The 17,659-nt window shown below is 39.6% G+C and overlaps 2 protein-coding genes across 5 annotated transcripts in view; one reads left to right on the top strand and one right to left on the bottom strand.

Annotated features, from left to right (window-relative positions):
• The window catches only part of FMN1 (formin 1), a 430,597-nt gene that overhangs the window by 219,946 nt on the left and 192,992 nt on the right, over positions 1-17,659 (top strand). For all 4 annotated transcript variants that reach the window (XM_078053416.1, XM_078053419.1, XM_078053417.1 and 1 more), the window contains one exon: positions 16,879-17,645. In XM_078053416.1, the coding sequence (XP_077909542.1) occupies positions 16,879-17,645 (767 nt within the window). The remainder of the gene's footprint in view (positions 1-16,878; positions 17,646-17,659) is intronic.
• Positions 295-1,176, bottom strand: LOC118534817 (ubiquitin carboxyl-terminal hydrolase isozyme L3-like). The gene is given in 2 exon segments (XM_036090901.2): positions 295-1,018; positions 1,020-1,176. Coding segments are annotated over 2 exon segments (681 nt in total). The 5' UTR covers positions 1,112-1,176; the 3' UTR covers positions 295-429.

Raw genomic sequence — 17,659 nt, 5'->3', positions numbered from 1 at the left:
AGAAACTAATGTCTCAGTTCAAAGGAAGTTAGGCAGGAGGAGTTTTTTCTTGGCAGGAGAGTGAACCTTTTTGTTCTATTCAGGTCTTCAACTGATTGGATGGTACCCACCCCCATTAGGGAGAGCAATCTTCTTTACTCAGTCTACTGATTGATTCAAATGTTAATCTCATCTAAATACACCCTCAAAGAACACCCAGTGGCCCAGTCAAGTTGACACACAAAATTAACCCTCATGGGTGATTATTAATAAAACTGCTAAAAATGTATGTGTATGGATTTTCATGTGAACATGTTTTTTTTTTAATTCACATCAAGTTTAATCAGTCAAGTTAATGAAAATATCAAAATTTTTGAGTTAGTGTATGGCAGCAGAAATTTAATTTTTGTTGCAAATAATACAGTATTTGGTGTTTCCATCACTGACCAGCTATGCTGCAGATAGAGCGATGGCGTTGAATCTCAATTCATCAGGGTCACGTTCCATAAACTTCTTGCAAACTTCTATGGCATCCTCTAATAAAGTTTCATCACTAGTTTCCCCATGGTTAATTGGAAACTGTTTCCATCCATCTAATTCATAGAGATGCCCCTCTACATGAACTAATGCGATAAAATGAAGATCTACTTTTTCATCTATACTTGGTGCCTCAGTCTCACCTTCATGGGCACTGGTCTCATGAGTGACTCGAATAGCATCATAGTTCTCTAGGTATCTGGCTCGTTCTTCAGGACTCATTGACACAGACTCCTCAAGGAATTTTTTCAAGGTTGATCCAGATTCAAAGTGCATCTTGTCTTTATTGTTGGCAATAGCATGGATCAGTCCAGTTGTTCCACAGGCATTGCTGATTGTTTGCTTCATGAAATATACTGATGATGTAACATCTTGTCCCTGAGATTTTATTTTTTCCTCCTCTTCTGTTCTGAATACTTCATACTTTTCTGTAATAGGGAAGAGAAGTAACACTGCACACACTGGTCTTGGTACCATGCTAAGGAGTTCAGGATCCATTCCTGAACTGCCAGTTAGGATGTAGACCTAATTGTTTGAGAAACTGGTCAGTGACCTCGGAATTGGCCTCCAGCGGGAGCCAGCGCTGACCCTCCATTGCCGCTCCGCCCCGGCCCCTCTCCAGGTCTGACAGCCGCCGCCGTCACAGCTGCCGCCACTTCTGCCCCCCCATGTGAACATGTTTTAATTCACCTGGGCAAATACTTAGAAGTGGGACTGTTGGGTCACATGGCAAGTGCATATTAACTTTATAAGAAACAGCCAAATTGTTTTCTCAAGTAGCCGTGCCATTTTGCATTCCCATTGATCACCTAGGAGAGTTCCAGTTGCTCCACATCCTCCTGAGCCCTTGGTATTGTCAGATGGGTCAGTTTTCCTCTCTTCCCCTCCCTTCCTTTCAATAAATATGTAGTGGTATCTCATTGTGGTTTGGTTTAAGGGATGTCAAGTATCTTTTTTATGTGCTTAAATGTTCTCCATATATCTTCTTTCATGAGCACATTTGAATCATTTACCCATTTTGGAAGGAGGAGGTTGTTTTTTAAATTTTGTTTTAACAGAGTTCTTTTTATGTTCTGGGTACAAGTTCTTTGTCAGATATGTATTTTGTGGATAATTTTCTCCCAATCTGAGGCTTATGTTTTATTTTAACAGTGCCTTGCCAAAATTGAACTTTTGAAAAAATCCAATTTATCAATTTTTGTGATGGCTTGTGCTTTTGATGGCATATTTAAGAACTCATTAAGAGTACACTTGTGTTGAGCACTGAGTAATGCATAGAATTGTTGAATCACTATATTGTACACCTGAAATTAACACTGCGTGTTAATTATACTTCAATTTTTTTTAAAAAAGAAAAAGAACTCTGCCTACACCAAGGTCATAAAGGTCCTCTCATATGTTTTCATGAAGATGCTTTTTTGATAAAGACAAATTTGAATTTAGGAGTTTTAAATTTAGAGTTTTCAATAAGCCACAGCATCCAATTACTTTATTTTACTAGAAGAAAATTACAAAAATCACATTTTATAAAATATATGGTTAAAAATGGAGTTAAAAATTTTTTTTCCCTTAAAATCCTAAGGTTGTATTCAGTTTTAAAACAATCCTTAAGATTGAAACATGTATTACAGGAAATTTTTACATCGAATTAATAACAATTAAGAATGGCTGCAATTATTTTTATAATTTTTATTTTTTTTAATTTATTTTTTATTTTTTTATTTTTTGCATCCTGCTTTTTTTTTTTTTTGACAGAGAGAGACACAGCGAGAGAAGGAACACAAGCAGGGGGAGTAGGAAAGGGAGAAGCAGGCTTCCCGCTGAGCAGAGAGCCCGATGTGGGGCTCAATCCCAGAACCCTGGGATCATGACCTGAGCCAAAGGCAGACACTTAACGACTGAGCCACCCAGGCATCCCTTTTTTAAATTTTTTTTTATCTTTTAAAGATATTATTTATTTATTTGTCAGAGAGAGAGAGACAGAGAGAGAGAGCACAAATGGTGGCGGGGGGGGAGGCAGAGGGAGAGGGAGAAGCAGACTTCCCCGCTGAGCAAGGAGACTGATGCAGGACTCGATCCCAGGACCCTGGGATCATGACCTGAGCCGAAGGCAGATGCTTAACTGACTGAGCCACCCAGGCGTCCCTGGCTGCAATTATTTTTAATCATACACATTACTCTGTCAAAACGCACCAAGTATAAAATTAAATGCCAAAATCACCTGTTTTTCTCCTCATTCTTTGCTTGTTATCAAACAACAAACTGTTTTGCCAAAGTAGGGGCCTGCACAGAGCAGATGAACCTGAGCCTTGGCTGTGCTTCATTGAATATGGTATCTGTGCTGTAGCAATATACTTACATGTATAAGGGCAAGCCTGAATTTTAAAAAAGAAAGAGACCAGTGTAGAGTTACAACCTTCCTAATCAATGAAATTTGTCTTCGGAACATCCAAATAGATCCCAAAACATGTCAGGGAAAACTTTGTATTCCAGATTGCCAGAAAAACCAAAAAGAAAAACATAAACAAAGCCAAATACCTTAGTACTAGATGTGCTGTTAGCATTGAAATGTGTATTTTTTATATAACTTTCTGTATTTCTTAAAGTCCTTGTTGTTTTTAGGTTAAATATCCTTTTAAAATAACATTAAAACTAAGTGTTTGCAGAACTGCTCAGATACTCCATGGATCCCAAGACACCTGGTTTGTAAGTTTTCTGATCTTTTTCTAACCTGTTTATTTTACAGATGAAGACAATAGCCAGAGATAAGAAGGAAATTTGAGGTCGTACAGCAGTCTTATGCTGAACTAAATCCAGGCACTCTGACCACTATTTTAGTGTTTTTTCCATTACCTGACCCAGTCTCTCCAATTATAGTAGAAAATATTTCTCCTTGGGTCCATTACTTAGAGAATAAAGACTATCCTTAATTTTGTGAGCCCTTTTTTGGCATCTCAACGTATATCTTATACAATGAGTGTGCCTTTTGGCTGGGGTGAGCAATTTTTGGAAATTTAAGACATTTCCCTTCCTAGCTTCCTTAGAGGACATGTCCTAGACCAGAGCCCAGATCTTAATGAAAAACATATAAACCCTCTTGTTTGTTTTCCTTGTCGATTAACCTATAATTTTAAAACCATTCAATGGCAGATTTATCAAGTGACTAATCCCTAGGAAGACTCAAAGTGGCGAGGAGAAGGTGGTTGTGGCCTAGGCACACATCATTGGTCATTTATTCAAACATGTTAAGGTAGGAAGCCAAATACCTCCTTGATTACTCATTGGAAATATATTCAGGGAGGTTAGTTATAAGTGTTTGGGCCTGGAGTGGCCTGTTCCTGTGTAGTAGAAGCAACATGAATAACTTGGGATATCTTTGCTGGACAAATCAACCGGTGTGGTCTTGGTTTTCTTCAGTTCTCAAGAAAAATGTTATGTGTCAATAATAATAATGTAAAATCCATATACATATATAGCTCAGCTGTCTTGAAGATTGAAACTGACAAATATCTCTTCTCAGCTAGAATGTCTCAAAGTATGGATTGTTTCTTAATTATTATCATTTCTCTGACACTTTTCACAAGATCTGATGCATTATAGATGCTCATTAAAGCTTATTTGAACATTAGATGGTAGAGAAACTTTGGTATAAGTGAGATAAGACTTGTTTCCAGTCTCTCTGGTTCATATAACACTATGAAGAGTAAATCCATAAGTAGGAATTTGTCACAATCTCTCCCCTGATCATCTTCTTGCTACCAGAGAGCTATGACTGGGAAAGAGGTGGAAACTTTTTTCTAATCAGTAATCCCAGAGTTTATGCGTGTCACCTTTACTTTCTGTACCAGACAGAACTCAACAACTAGTCCCTCCTCACATGCTCCCATTTGATAATGCTATTTAAGTGACCCAATACCACTTTTCACTTCAAGAAAAAAATACAAAGTTTGGGAGTATGTGAGGCAAATGTAACTGAGGAATCCACTTGACAGTTTCCAAAATGATACTATGGGACACGTTGGCATTGACCATAGGATGGTGTCCCTTCATAGACAGTGCATGAGTTGAGAAGGAAATATTAAAGTAATTGCTGTAATTAGTTAAAGTACCTCAGTTTGTTGCCACATTGGGGACCAGGATTTACCATTTGTTGCTTCTAAGCTCACAGGTACTCTGCAGTGTGTCATACGTACTTTATTGGACTAGCTGTAGCTCCAGTGGTGTTAATAATACAACATGAAATTCCAAGTCCTCTCTCTTAATAGAGGAGTTAGTGTGTTGGCTCATTGCCTAAAAATGTGCAGGCTTGGGTTTGCTCATTAGGTTTAGAATTACTTTTTGCAAAAATGAAGTCTGAAAATCATTTTCATGGATCTCCCAAGGTACATCCATTCTGTGACTTACACTACATTTAGTGATATTAATAACTTAGGAATAAAATGTTACCAGAATCCCCTGTGAGTAATGATTTTTTTTTTTCTTTTATTCCACAAAAGCACTCTGGCTACAATTAAGTTTTGTTTTGTTTTGTTTCCCAGGTAGGAATCTCAGTCCAGATTTCAAAACTTCTTCTGTTTTACTTCCCCACTACTTCCTTGGATGATGATCCATGGTTATATATGTTTATTTTTTAAGTATATTCCTGAATCATCATAAAAACTATCAGATGGCAAAAAATAACGCATGACTTTATCTAAACAGCAAACTGAGCCACTGGTGTGTTTTCAGAGCACCTTAATGAGTCTGTTTGACCTTGTGTGTACATTTGCATTAATAATGAGGGTTGGGACTCTATTTTTATATGGCTTAGACAGTATTGTGCTTTAAATCTTTATCAAGCTTTCATGAGCAGAGCTGTAACCTAGGAAGTTTTGAGAGGAAGAGATATGATGAAGTCTTGGGTGTGGAAATTATTAGCATTTTAGAACTAAAGGAAAACTTACTAAGTATTTTAGATCTCTCATTTTAGATATTAATAAAATGAGGATTAGAGGAAGTAAAAAATTCTGGAAGTCCAAGTAGCTCATGACTGAAATAACCAGGAGAGGAATCCAGATCTTTTGACCCTCAGCCAGTGCTTTCCACTTACTAGGAACCAAAAAACTTCAAATCTATTACTTACCCAGTGACTCCAGTTCTTTTCCAGAAGGATGGAGGGCAAATATTTTAAAGAAAGCATCTTTTGTCAGAAAGTATCTCTATTTTTGTGTTGGCATTCTGATTTCAGAGTAGTGAATGGGAAAGATTATTAATAACTGAGGATCCGGGATAAGGTGAAAAAAGCTCTAAAGTGAAAAGCTCTGGATTTGAATCTATCTCATTGGCAATTTACTTACTGTCTCTATGCCCCTCTTCATCGTAAAAACAGTTACAGTACCAGCCTTGTCAGAGGTTGTTGCCATAATTATAAACATTAATGTAATACAAATGCATTGTAAACCATAGATAGTATGTAATGTTGTTAGTCAATAATTATTATGGACCGCTTTCTTACACCAAAATAAAAAATAAATTCAAAATGGGTTAAAGACCTAAATGTGAGACATGAAACCATAAAAGTTCTTAAAGAAAACATAGTAATCTCTTGGACATCGGCCTTAAAAACACTTTTCTAGATATGACTCCTCAGACAAGGGGAACAAAAGCAAAAATACACCATTGGGACTACACCAAAATAAAAAGCTTCTGCACAGTGAAGGAAAACATCAATAAAAAGAAAAGGCAACCTACTGAATGAGAGAAGATATTTGCAAATGATGTATACAATAAGGGTTAATATAAAAATATATATAAAGAACTTATACAACTCAACACCAAAAAAACCCCCAAATAATCTGACTTAAAAATGGGCAGAGAACCCGAATAGACATTTTCCCAGAGAAGACCTACAGCTAGCCAACAGACACATGAAAAGTTGCTCAACGTCAGGGAGATGCAAATCAAAACCACAGTCAGTCAGAATGACTAGAATCAAAAAGACAAGAAACAACAAGTGTTGGTGAGGATGTGGACAAAAAGGAACCCTTGTGCACAATTGGCAAGGATGTAAATGGGTGCAACCAGTATAGGAAAACAGTATGGGGTTTCCTCAGAAAATTAAAAATAGAAATACCAGAAAAAACAAAACACCTAATGGCAGAGATATGGAAACATCCCAAGTGTCCATCAATAGATGGATAAAGAAGATGTGAGATACACACACACACACACACACACACACACAGAGGAATATTACTCAGCCATAAAAATTAACTAGACCTTGGCATTTGTGACAACATGGATGGACCTAGAGGTCCATGCTAAGGTTATGCTAAGTGAAGTAAGAGAAAGATAAATACCATATGATTTTATTTATATGTCAAATCTAAAAAACAAAACAAAAACCAAACAGACCCATAAACAGACCCCAGAGAACAAACCTGTGGTTACCAGAGGTGAGGGTTTGGGGCAGGGGATGGGTAAAATGGGTGAAGGGGAGTGGGAGGTACAGGCTTCCAGGGATGGAATAAACCAATCAGAGGGATGAAAGTTATGACATAGGGAATATAGTCAGTGGTATTGTAATAAGCACTGTATGGTGACAGATGGCGGCTACACACTTGTGGTAAACACAGCATAACATACAGTGTTGTTGAATCACTATGTTGTACACCTGAAACTAACATTACATTGTGTGTCAGCTATTCTTCAGTTTTAAACATTATTATGAAATACTATTATTTTAGCTACTATCAGTTCAAAAATGGTAAAGAGGAAAGAGCATGCATTTAATATCAACCCGATTTAAGTTTCTCTGTCACCATTTTCCAGGCATGGGGTCTTATAGAAGTTAACACATCCCCCAGATGTCTGCCTTACAGAGTTGTGAGGATTAAATTAAGGCACCTCGCATGGGGTCTAGCACACTTACTTTACGTTGGTTTCTTTTCTCTCACTATCTTGACTGAACATCAGCATGGCAGATGATCCCTGGAGATAGCACCATTTTTACATGTGTGTAATTTAACTTTGTACTCGACAGCCTTGCATGTGTTGGGTTTTACTCCCAAGTCAACTTAAGTGTTATTTTATCTTTTGATTGCTCTTTACTCCTTTTCTTGCCCAGTTTCTTTATTTATTCCTCCTAGCAAGTTCTAATTACATTGATGTATCAGATGTGCCTCATGTTTCTGAGTGTCCCTGAGATGGCCTCTTAGTTGTAACATGATGTGATTTATTTCTGATAAGAACAAAAAAAATTATTGATAATAGTTGATTAAAACCAGCTATTGTTAACTGCTGGGAATTTTGTCAAGCCCAGTGCCATTCTTTTTATTAATAGAGACTTGTTTTTATAATAACAAGTGTAAGTTAATTACACAGGGAATCACTGAAGCCTTTGTACAGCCTTCAACAACAAAACAGGAAAGCCAGGATGCCCACATCCAAAGCCATAGAACCCCTGTCTTCTCCCTTAACCTCACTCTGTGAGGCCCCAATTCCATCCCTTTGAGGGACTTGATGCCCTTGGGCCCCCCTCCCCCTTTATTTCCTTCCATCTGCTCAGACTGCACTTCTCTGAAGTGGTGAAGCTTCATTGTGCCTCTGTGCCGTCCCTGGGAATATTCTAGCTCGCCCCCGCCTCGAATGTAGAATTTGGAAGAGTCCCTGGGAAAGGTTGACTGACTCAAGTTGTACAGCAGATAACCTGAATTTTTACCGGCCCTGGCGGCACCACTGGGAGAGAGTGTTCGTAACAACAAAATGCTAACAGATGATTTTTCCACATCGCTTGGCACCATCATGATGTCTTTCATCAGCAGGCACTTTTCCACGTTCTTTTTGACAGACGTGTTTGTGGGGACCAGACAAGCAAAAGTCTCCCTCTGTTGCTTGAGTTTCAGTACAGTGTGTTCCTTCGATGATATCTCCGAGCAGTGGTAATGTGAAGGATATTAAAAAATAATGAGGATTTGGTAAGGGGAAGGAAGGACGAGCCCCTGAGGAGGCTGGGGGAGTTGCCTAGAGTCTAGTCCCTAATCAGATTAAAATCACAAATGTGGTTCGATTCTACTGCGTAGTTTATTATACTTATGGCAACAGCCTTTAAGCTTGTTGTGGAAAGCACACTAATCCACAATATTTTGAATTGTTAAAATTAAATGAATGTCAACTTTTAGAAATACTCACATTAAAAAAAAAAAAACCCAAAAGCCCTAGATGTTTTATTTGAATTTTGTAGGCAATAATAACTATGAAATCTCAGTTTTATGTTGTGCGTGGGACTGTCAAAGAGGAAGTGACCACATGTACCTCTCTTTAAAAAATTTTTTGAAGCTGCAAGTCTAGTTGGGTGGGTAATACAGAGGCACAAGGAAGTCTTGATATTTAAAACTAAGGAAATAATTCAATTCCATAAGCATTTATGGATCACTAACAAGACAAGCAATATGCAATGTTCTGGAAGTTCAGACATGAATAAGGCACAGTCCCCAACTGCCTGGAGCTTTTAGATTTACAAAAAAGATAAGCATAAATGACTATAATGCGATGTGAACCTAGCAAGTTCTTTGGCAACAATGTCAAAGAAAAATTCTTGTTAGGAAGAGTCAAGAAAAGTTTAAGCCAGAGGGTTCAGCTGAACTTGACTGAATTTTCCTTTAGGGCTTTTGCTAGGTGGAAATGGGCAGAAAAGGTGTTGTAAGTAGTGCAAATAGCATGTGTAAAAGCATAAAAATGGGGTTGAACATAAGCTGATTCTGTAGTGGTGCAGCACAGGGAAAGTATAGAGAAGTATCTGGAAAAGTTAGCAGAGGCCAGGTTTTAAGGAGCCATGAGGCATCATGAAAAGAATGTAGACTTATCTGCCCTGTGGAGTAACTATTTTCAATATAGGTAATGAAGGGGTATTCCCCTTATGGGGACATATCAGAATCAGGAAGGGGCTTTTCCAAATAGCACATGTTCCTTTGGCAATTCTGAAATGACCCAAGTGTAAGTCATTGCCAAAAAGAATCCACTGATACCGTGGTTTCATACTGTCTCAGCTGTGCTTGGAGCAGAGTAAAGATTAAGGACAGTGGCTGTTGATTTCAACTCTGGATGCCCTTTGGAATCCCTTGGCGAGCTTTAAGGATATCAGTGCAAGGACACCATCTCAGATCTCTGAGGATGGTGCTGCCCATCGGTATTTTTTTACAGAGCTCTCTAGGTGTTTCTAATGGAGGGCAGGCTGAGAAGCATGACAAGAGACAGATAAAAGTAGTGCCAGTAAGGAAAAGGAAGATTAAAACAAAATGGTTTAATTGGGATTGTTCTCTTAAGGATTGTGAATTTGCATCTTTCTTAGCAGGAGATATAGATCACTAGGCTATTGTAAATGGGAAGAGGATGCACTTAAAAATGAAAGCAGTAGAAGCAATCAAGTTATGAGTCAAGGAAGGTGGATAAAAACATGGATAAACATAGATAAAACTTGAGGAAGGTGTCAAACCTCAGCACCTGTCTCCTTTCAAATGGGATATTGGGATGAATGCAGAAAAACAGATTTTCAGCAGGGAGGGGCAGGGAGGGGGGAAACTCCTAGTACTTCATATGACCTAAAGATCATTTAACTAGGAATAAGTGGAAGGTTTACAACTATTTTGTCTCCCGTGTACACGCATCATGTTCAGTGTGAAAGTAAAGGAGCCTGAAAAGAGAGTCACCAAGGGTTCAAAAGCATTATGTTCCCTTGACCCAGCCTCCTCTGTAGTTTTGGCTGGAAGGAACTGGGCTTGGTATTTCATAAAGATTCCCAGGATCTTAGGCAAACTTTGTCCAGGAAGGAGTATATGATTATCTGACCGAATACTCTGGGTTTGATTCACCAAATCACTAGCAGTCCTTCTAGCTGTGGCTCTAGGTAAAGAGAGGAAGCAGCACATAGTTTCACATATGCAAAGTGGAAGGGGCACTTAACAGAAAGTAGAGAGGAAAACAGGGTTAAAAACCAGCTTTGCCAAAGGTTTGATTATTAGGGTTTCTTATTATAATCCCAGTATATTGGTATGGAGTATATGGAAATTCAGTATTTCTTTCTTATTTGGGAATTCTACATATCCGTGGATACGGATTGTGAGGAAGCCATTCATGGAATCCATGCTTAGTGATCTGTCCCCTTACTTGGGGCATTTGCAGGAGAGAAGGGGTGTTGAGAGAAGATGGCATTTGCAAAGGCCCAGATGCATGAATGAGCATGGCCCTGGGAGAGGCAAGATGCTATGCAAGAGTGGAATCCGGGCCTATCTGGGGAAAAGGCAGGAGCCAAAAGTGGAGAAAGTTGACAGAAAACAGATCAAAGGAGACTTCAGTGTGTCCATGCTAAAAAGGTTCAGTGTCGGGGCGCCTGGGTGGTTTAGTCGTTAAGCGTCTGCCTTCGGCTCAGGTCATGATCGCAGGGTCCTGGGATCGAGCCCTGCATCGGGCTCCCTGCTCAGTGGGAAGCCTGCTTCTCCCTCTCCCACCCCCCACTTGTGTTCCCTCTCTAGCTGTCTCTCTCTCTCTGTCAAATAAATAAAATCTTAAAAAAAAAAAAAAAGGTTCTGTGTCAGTCTGTAAATAATGGCCAATTATTGAAGAGATATCAAAGAATAAAAATCTGCATTTATTAAAAAATTCTCCTGGAATCATTGTGGCTTAACTGTGGTCAGGAAAATTAGTTAGGTGGTTGTTGCTGTTGTCTAGATAAAAGAGGACCAACTGAAAAGTTGAGGCAGTGGGAATGGAAGGAAGGGAATGAATCAGAGAAACCAGTGAGGCTTATTGATAAATAGTATGTTGGGAATGAGAGAGAGAAAGCAAGAAATCCCTTATGACACCCAGGTTTCTGAATGTGATGACTGGGAAGATGAAGATGCCATTAACTGCAAGAAGGCATTTCAGAGGAGGAACAAATTGAGGTTTGGCAGTGACGAGCTCATGATGAGTTCAGACGTGTTAAGTTTGAGGTGGCTGATTAAACATGCAGGTAGATCAATCAGGAGGATGTTTGGAATTAGGGCTTTAAGGTGACACTTTGGAAATAATAGTGTATAGTAAATGAGTGTTGCAGTACCCTATAAGTATACAAGATGGTCCAGAGAGATTGTGTAGTGTGAGAAGGGTGAAATGGCAAGCAAGATCCGTAGGGAACAACATTTAAGGGATGAATGGAGGGAGAGGAGTCCACAGATTGACTGGAGAGAGCTGAAAAGTGGGAGGAAGTTGGGAGCGGGTAGAGAAAGTATATCAGGAGTTAAGGAAGCAGGGAGAATTTCAAGGCCCAGGCAACAGTCAACTCTTAACACTGCAACTTAGAGGGCAAGATCACAGCAAAGTGCTGACCAAATGTAACACTCAAATCGCAGGATTTCAATGAGTTGGGGGTGGGGCCGGGGGCAGAAGCCAATTATAATTGTTTGAAAGGAGAATGGATGAGAAAGCAGATCAAGCCAGAGTTGTATGCTTTTTTCCCCAAAAATTCTGCTTTGAAAAAGAGACAGTGAGGAAGAAAGGGCAACAGAACAGAATAAGAAGGTATCTTTAGGGGCGCCTGGGTAGCTCAGTTGGTTAAGCATCCAACTGTTGGTTTCGGCTCAGGTCATGATCTCAGGGTCCTGAGATCGAGTCCCATGTCAGGCTCCCTGCTCAGTGGGGAGTCTGCTTGAGATTCTCCCTTTCCCTTTGCCCCTCCTCCCGCTCACACACTCTCTCTCTTAAAAAATAAATAAATAAAGTAACTTTATTTTTGCTTTAGATGGATAGAGCATGATGCGGGGAGCCTGCTGAGAGCTGAAAGCAAGATGGTGTGGCCACTGGCCTCTGGGACAGTGGCAAAGAGACAGTAATAATGGTAGCAAACTTATGTGGCACCTACTATGTTCCAAACACTCCTCTATATGTTGTTTTATATATATAAACTCATCTACTTCTCAGCTGCCTTATGAGGTGGAATCTGTTAGTATCCCCATTTTACTTATGAGAACACTGAGGTCCAGAGAAGTTAAATAACCTGCCCAATTTGTGCTCTACCCACTGCACTAAGCAAATGCATTACAGAGTCACCGAAACAATGTATAGGTACATATATCAGCTTCAACGGCTTCAGAAGATCATTGGTTAAGAGGTAGATGGGAAGGGCATGGGACAAAACCAAGGTGTTTGCTGTAGATACAGGTCAGTTGTGTGATAAAGGGAAAGTCTCTCTGTGGAACATGTCTTTGCAACTTTTTCCTATTATTAAGAAGTTGAAAATTATTGGCTCATCAATGTTATTTGACTCTTAACTTTCTTGGAAGAAGGTTAGTTGGGAACAACATGCCAGAGTTAGTTTGTTGTGGCAGAAATGAACTAGTCACTGTAATGAAATTGACGTGTTGGCAAGCGATTCTGTGGACATCAGGGCTGGGCTGTAGCTAGAGGTGGGCAAGAGAGGGAGGGGGAGATGGTGACGGGCAGGATGTTGAAACACAGATTATCTTGATCACATAGTTGAATGAAACTTGAAATTACATTCAGGCATTTGGTAGTAGAACTCCTGAAAGATTGGGTAAGGTTTTGTATTTGTACTACCTTGTTTATCCAGACTTGCTAAAGCTTTTCCTGGTTTTGTGCCCATCATTCCACAAAGGTGGCATTATTTGGAAATGTGAAAGAATAATTGCAAATCTGTTAGTCTTTTCTTCTAATATTATCATTAGCAATAGTACCTAAGAGTAACATTTATTCAGATATCATGTACATTTCTAAAAACCCTAGAGCTGGCTCATAATCATCCTCACTTTACACTTGGGGAAACTCAGACTTGAAGACACGACGTTCCTTGCCCAAGGTTGTAAAGCTAGCAAGTGGCTAAGCGGGGATGCAGATCAGGTAGTATGAATCCAGAGCTCAGGCGCCTAACCCGCTGTGCTATATATGAAATAGATGGAGTCCAGATTTCGCCTGTTTTCTCAGAGTTGCATCAGGCTGCCATGTTCACACGTGAGAAAATCAACTTTAGAAAAACCTTGCCTCTAGTTCTACTAACCATAGTTACTTGGGGGTTGGTTCCTAAGGGAAAAAGGCTTGTATAAATATAGTTATAAGGTGTCTTAATGAATGTGGAGAATCTTCACATGTCTTTACCTTCTCTGATGAGGTCATTACAAATATTTCTTTACCTTTTCAATGCAAAAGGGATCTGCGCTTGTGTACACTTTGGTGTTCTAGACATTTGTGGGCTGAAATTACAGTGACGAGAGTTTCGTTAGCCATCAGGAAGGCCCATAGGACAATGACTGGTTAGAACTGTTGCTGTCGTTGTATCTATCTACTACTTGTTGTGCCAGCTGCTGGAACACAGAGGTGAAGGATGGTACCCTCCCTGATTCCATCTCATGGGAATGTATAATCTGATGAGAAAGGCAGAAATTCAATGAGGTCACCAGAAATATTTAATTACCATGAAACTGGATTCTGGAAACCCTAATAACATCATGAATTTGACTGTTTTCCAGTTAATCAAAATAGGCTAAATGGCTTTGAAGGCTGGGAAACAGGCTAGTTAATGACCAAGAGCATGTCAGCTCTGTGCTAATAAGTGTAAAACCATAGATTCGAGGCATTGAAATAACTGAAAAGATAAGTGTTAAAAAGGTAAACGTCCTTCCCATTTGCAAGTGCACCAAAAACTGTAAGATACTTAGGAACAAACCTAACCAAAGAGCTAAAAGATCTATACTGTGAAAATTATAGAACACTAATAAAAGAAACTGAAGAGGACACAAAGAAATGGAAAAATATTCCATGCTTATGGATTGGAAGAACATATATTGTTAAAATGTCTATACTACCCAAAGTAATCTACACATTTAATGCAATCCCTATCAAAATACCACCACCATTTTTCACAGAGCTAGAACAAACAATCCTAAAATTTGTATGGAACCACAAAAGACCCTGAATAGCCAAAGCATTCTTGAAAAGCAGAGCTGGGAGGCATCACAATTCTGGACTTCAAACTATATTACAAAGCTGTAGTCATTAGGACAGTATGGTATTGGCATAAAAACAGACACATAGATCAATGAAACAGAATAGAAAACCCAGAAATGGACCCACAACTCTATGGTCAACTAATCTTTGACAAAGCAGGAAAGACTATCCAATGGAAAAAAAGATAGTCTCTTCAACAAATGGTGTTGGGAAAACTTATTTTCTTACACCATACACAAAAATAAATTCAAAATCAATGAAAGGCCTAAATGTGAGACAGGACTCCATCAAAATCCTAGAGGAGAACACAGGTAGCAACCTCTTTGACCTTGGCCATTGCAACTTCTTACTAAACATGTCTCCGGACACAAGGGAAACAAAAGCAAAAATGAACTATTAGGACTTCATCAAGATAGAAATCTTCTGCACAGCAAAGGAAACAATCAACAGAACTAAAAGACAACCTATGGAATGGAAGAAGATATTTGCAAATGACATATCTCATAAAGGGATATATATATAAAGAACTTATAAAGTTAACATGCCCCCCAAATAAATAATAAGGAACTAATAAAGAAATGGGCAGAAGACATGAACAGACATTTTTTCTTTTTTTCTTTTTTTTTAAGATTTTATTTATTTATTTGACAGAGACAGACACAGCGAGAGAGGGAACACAAGCAGGGGGAGTGGGAGAGGGAGAAGCAGGCTTCCCGCTGAGCAGGGAGCCCAATGCGGGGCTCAATCCCAGGACCCTGGGATCATGACCTGAGCCGAAAGCAGACGCTTAACGACTGAGCCACCCAGGCTCCCCGAACAGACATTTTTTCAAAGAAGACATCCAGATGGCTAATACACACATGAAAAGAGGCTCGACATCACTCATCATCAGGGAAATACAAATCAAAACCACAATGAGATACCATCCCACACCTGTGGTATCTCAAATTAACACAGGAAACAACAGATGTTGGCAAGGATGTGGAGAAAGGGGGGCCCTCTTATGCTGTTGGTGGGAATGCAAACTGGTACAGCCACTCTAGAGAACAGTTTGGACGTTCCTCAAAAAGTTAAAAATAGAACTACCCTATAACCCACGAATTGTACTACTAGATATTTACCCAAAGGACATAAAAATACTGATTTGAAGGGGCACATACCCCCTGATGTTTATAAAAGCAGCATTATCAACAATAGCCAAATTATGGAGAGAACCCAGATGTCCATCAACAGATGAATGGATAAAGAAGAGGTGGTATATATAAAGTGGAATATCACTCAGACATCAAAAAGAATGAAATCTTGCCATTTGCAAAGATGTGGATGGAGCTAGAGTATATTATGCTAAGTGAAATAAGTCCATCAGAGAAAGACCAAAACCATATGATTTCACTGATATGTGGCATTTAAGAAACAAAACAGATGAACATAGGGGAAGGGCAAAAAAGAGGGAAGCAAACCAGAAGAGACTCTTACCTAACTACAGAGGACAAACTGAGGGTTGATGGAGGGAGGTGGGTGGAGGATGGGCTAAATGGGTGATCGGTATTAAGGAGGGCACTTGTTGTGATGAGCACTGGGTGTTATATGTAAGTGATGAATCAGTCAATTCTACTCCTGAAACCAATGTTATACTATATGTTAACTAACTAGAATCTAAATAAAACATTGAAATAGAAAAAAAGGTAAATGTCTTATACAGTTTAAAATCCTGGGTATGTGGAAGATAAAAATAGCAAATCTTAATAGTCTCATTTTCTGTGTATTTGTATTGCTTATTTATTACTATATTATGAAAAATTATGAAACAGACCCAAATATTGATCAGGGATAGCTTTAATATGGAAACTTCTAGAAAATACATGTGTGATAGCTTCTTCTCAAAACCTTTTGTTTCTGCTGTGTTGGCCCAGAAACCCCATAGAAGAGGTATTCTAAGGGAGACTGTGAGGATAGCCAGAAGAATCTCCATTTTTTTCTTACAGTTTTCTTTTTCCAATCCCAAATTAAAAGTAATAAAAGATATATTCAAGCATGTTCAAATTTTTATGAATACTTTGTTTTGCTTTTGATATCAAAACGGGGTGAAAGTTCTTAGGGGACAGTTTTACTGTAAGCCTTAATCCATGGTAATTATTCCCCATGAGGTCAGATTGGATGAAATTATGCTTCTACTCCAACGGTTTAAGTCTTTGAAAAATTCCTAAAGTGAAATTTATACCCTGTCATATCCTCAAAAGAATGTCTCTGTGTTTCCCTGTGTTGATGTGGGCTGGGCTATGGTGGCACAGGGATGATATTGAAGTTTTTATTTCGGATATTTGTTTGTTTTTGTTTTGTTTTTTTTTAATAAATTCTTTACTTTCTTTCCCACTGCTATCTCTACAGGCTCAGTTTGAACTCCAGGCATTTCATATCCGGGGGGAGCACGCAGTGGTTACAGCAAGACTAGAAGAAACCATTGAAACTCTCAAACGGGAGACAGAACACCGATGGCGAGGAGGACGTGAAGAGATGAGAGATGTGTGTATCTCCACTGACGATGACTATCCTCCAAAGACCTACAGAAATGTGTGCATCCAGACAGACAGAGAGACCTTTCTCAAACCCTGTGAAAGTGAAAGCAAGACAATCAGAAGCAACCAGATAATACCCAAAAAGCTGAATATCTCCTCTCTAAGTCAGCTCTCTCCCCCAAATGACAACAAAGACACCCATGTACCACTTCAGTCTGTGGAAGGCCTCTCACCAAGTCAGCAAAAGGCATCGCCTCCCCCTCCTGCACCACCCCTACCAGCAGCCATCCCTCCCCCTCCTCCTCCTCCCCTCCCACCTGGACTTGGACCTTTGCCACCAGTACCTCCACCACCACCTGTGAGTGCTGGACCGCCCCCCCCTCCGCCCCCTCCTCTGCCTCCAAGTGCCGGGCCTCCTCCGCCTCCTCCTCCACCACCACTTCCCAATTCTCCTGCTCTGCCCACCAGTGGGGGGCCTCCTCCTGCTCCAACACCTCCAGGACTTGCACCCCCACCTCCTCCTGGACTCTTCTTTGGAGTTGGCCCTTCTTCTAGCCAATGTCCTCGGAAGCCAGCCATTGAGCCGAGTTGCCCCATGAAGCCTTTATACTGGACTAGAATACAAATAAGTGATAAAAGGTAAGCCCAACTCC

This window comes from Halichoerus grypus, chromosome 8, assembly GCF_964656455.1.
Source record: "Halichoerus grypus chromosome 8, mHalGry1.hap1.1, whole genome shotgun sequence".
Classification (NCBI taxonomy): domain Eukaryota; kingdom Metazoa; phylum Chordata; class Mammalia; order Carnivora; family Phocidae; genus Halichoerus; species Halichoerus grypus.
Note: the sequence above shows the minus strand (reverse complement) of the source record. Positions and strands in the feature narration are given on the sequence as shown.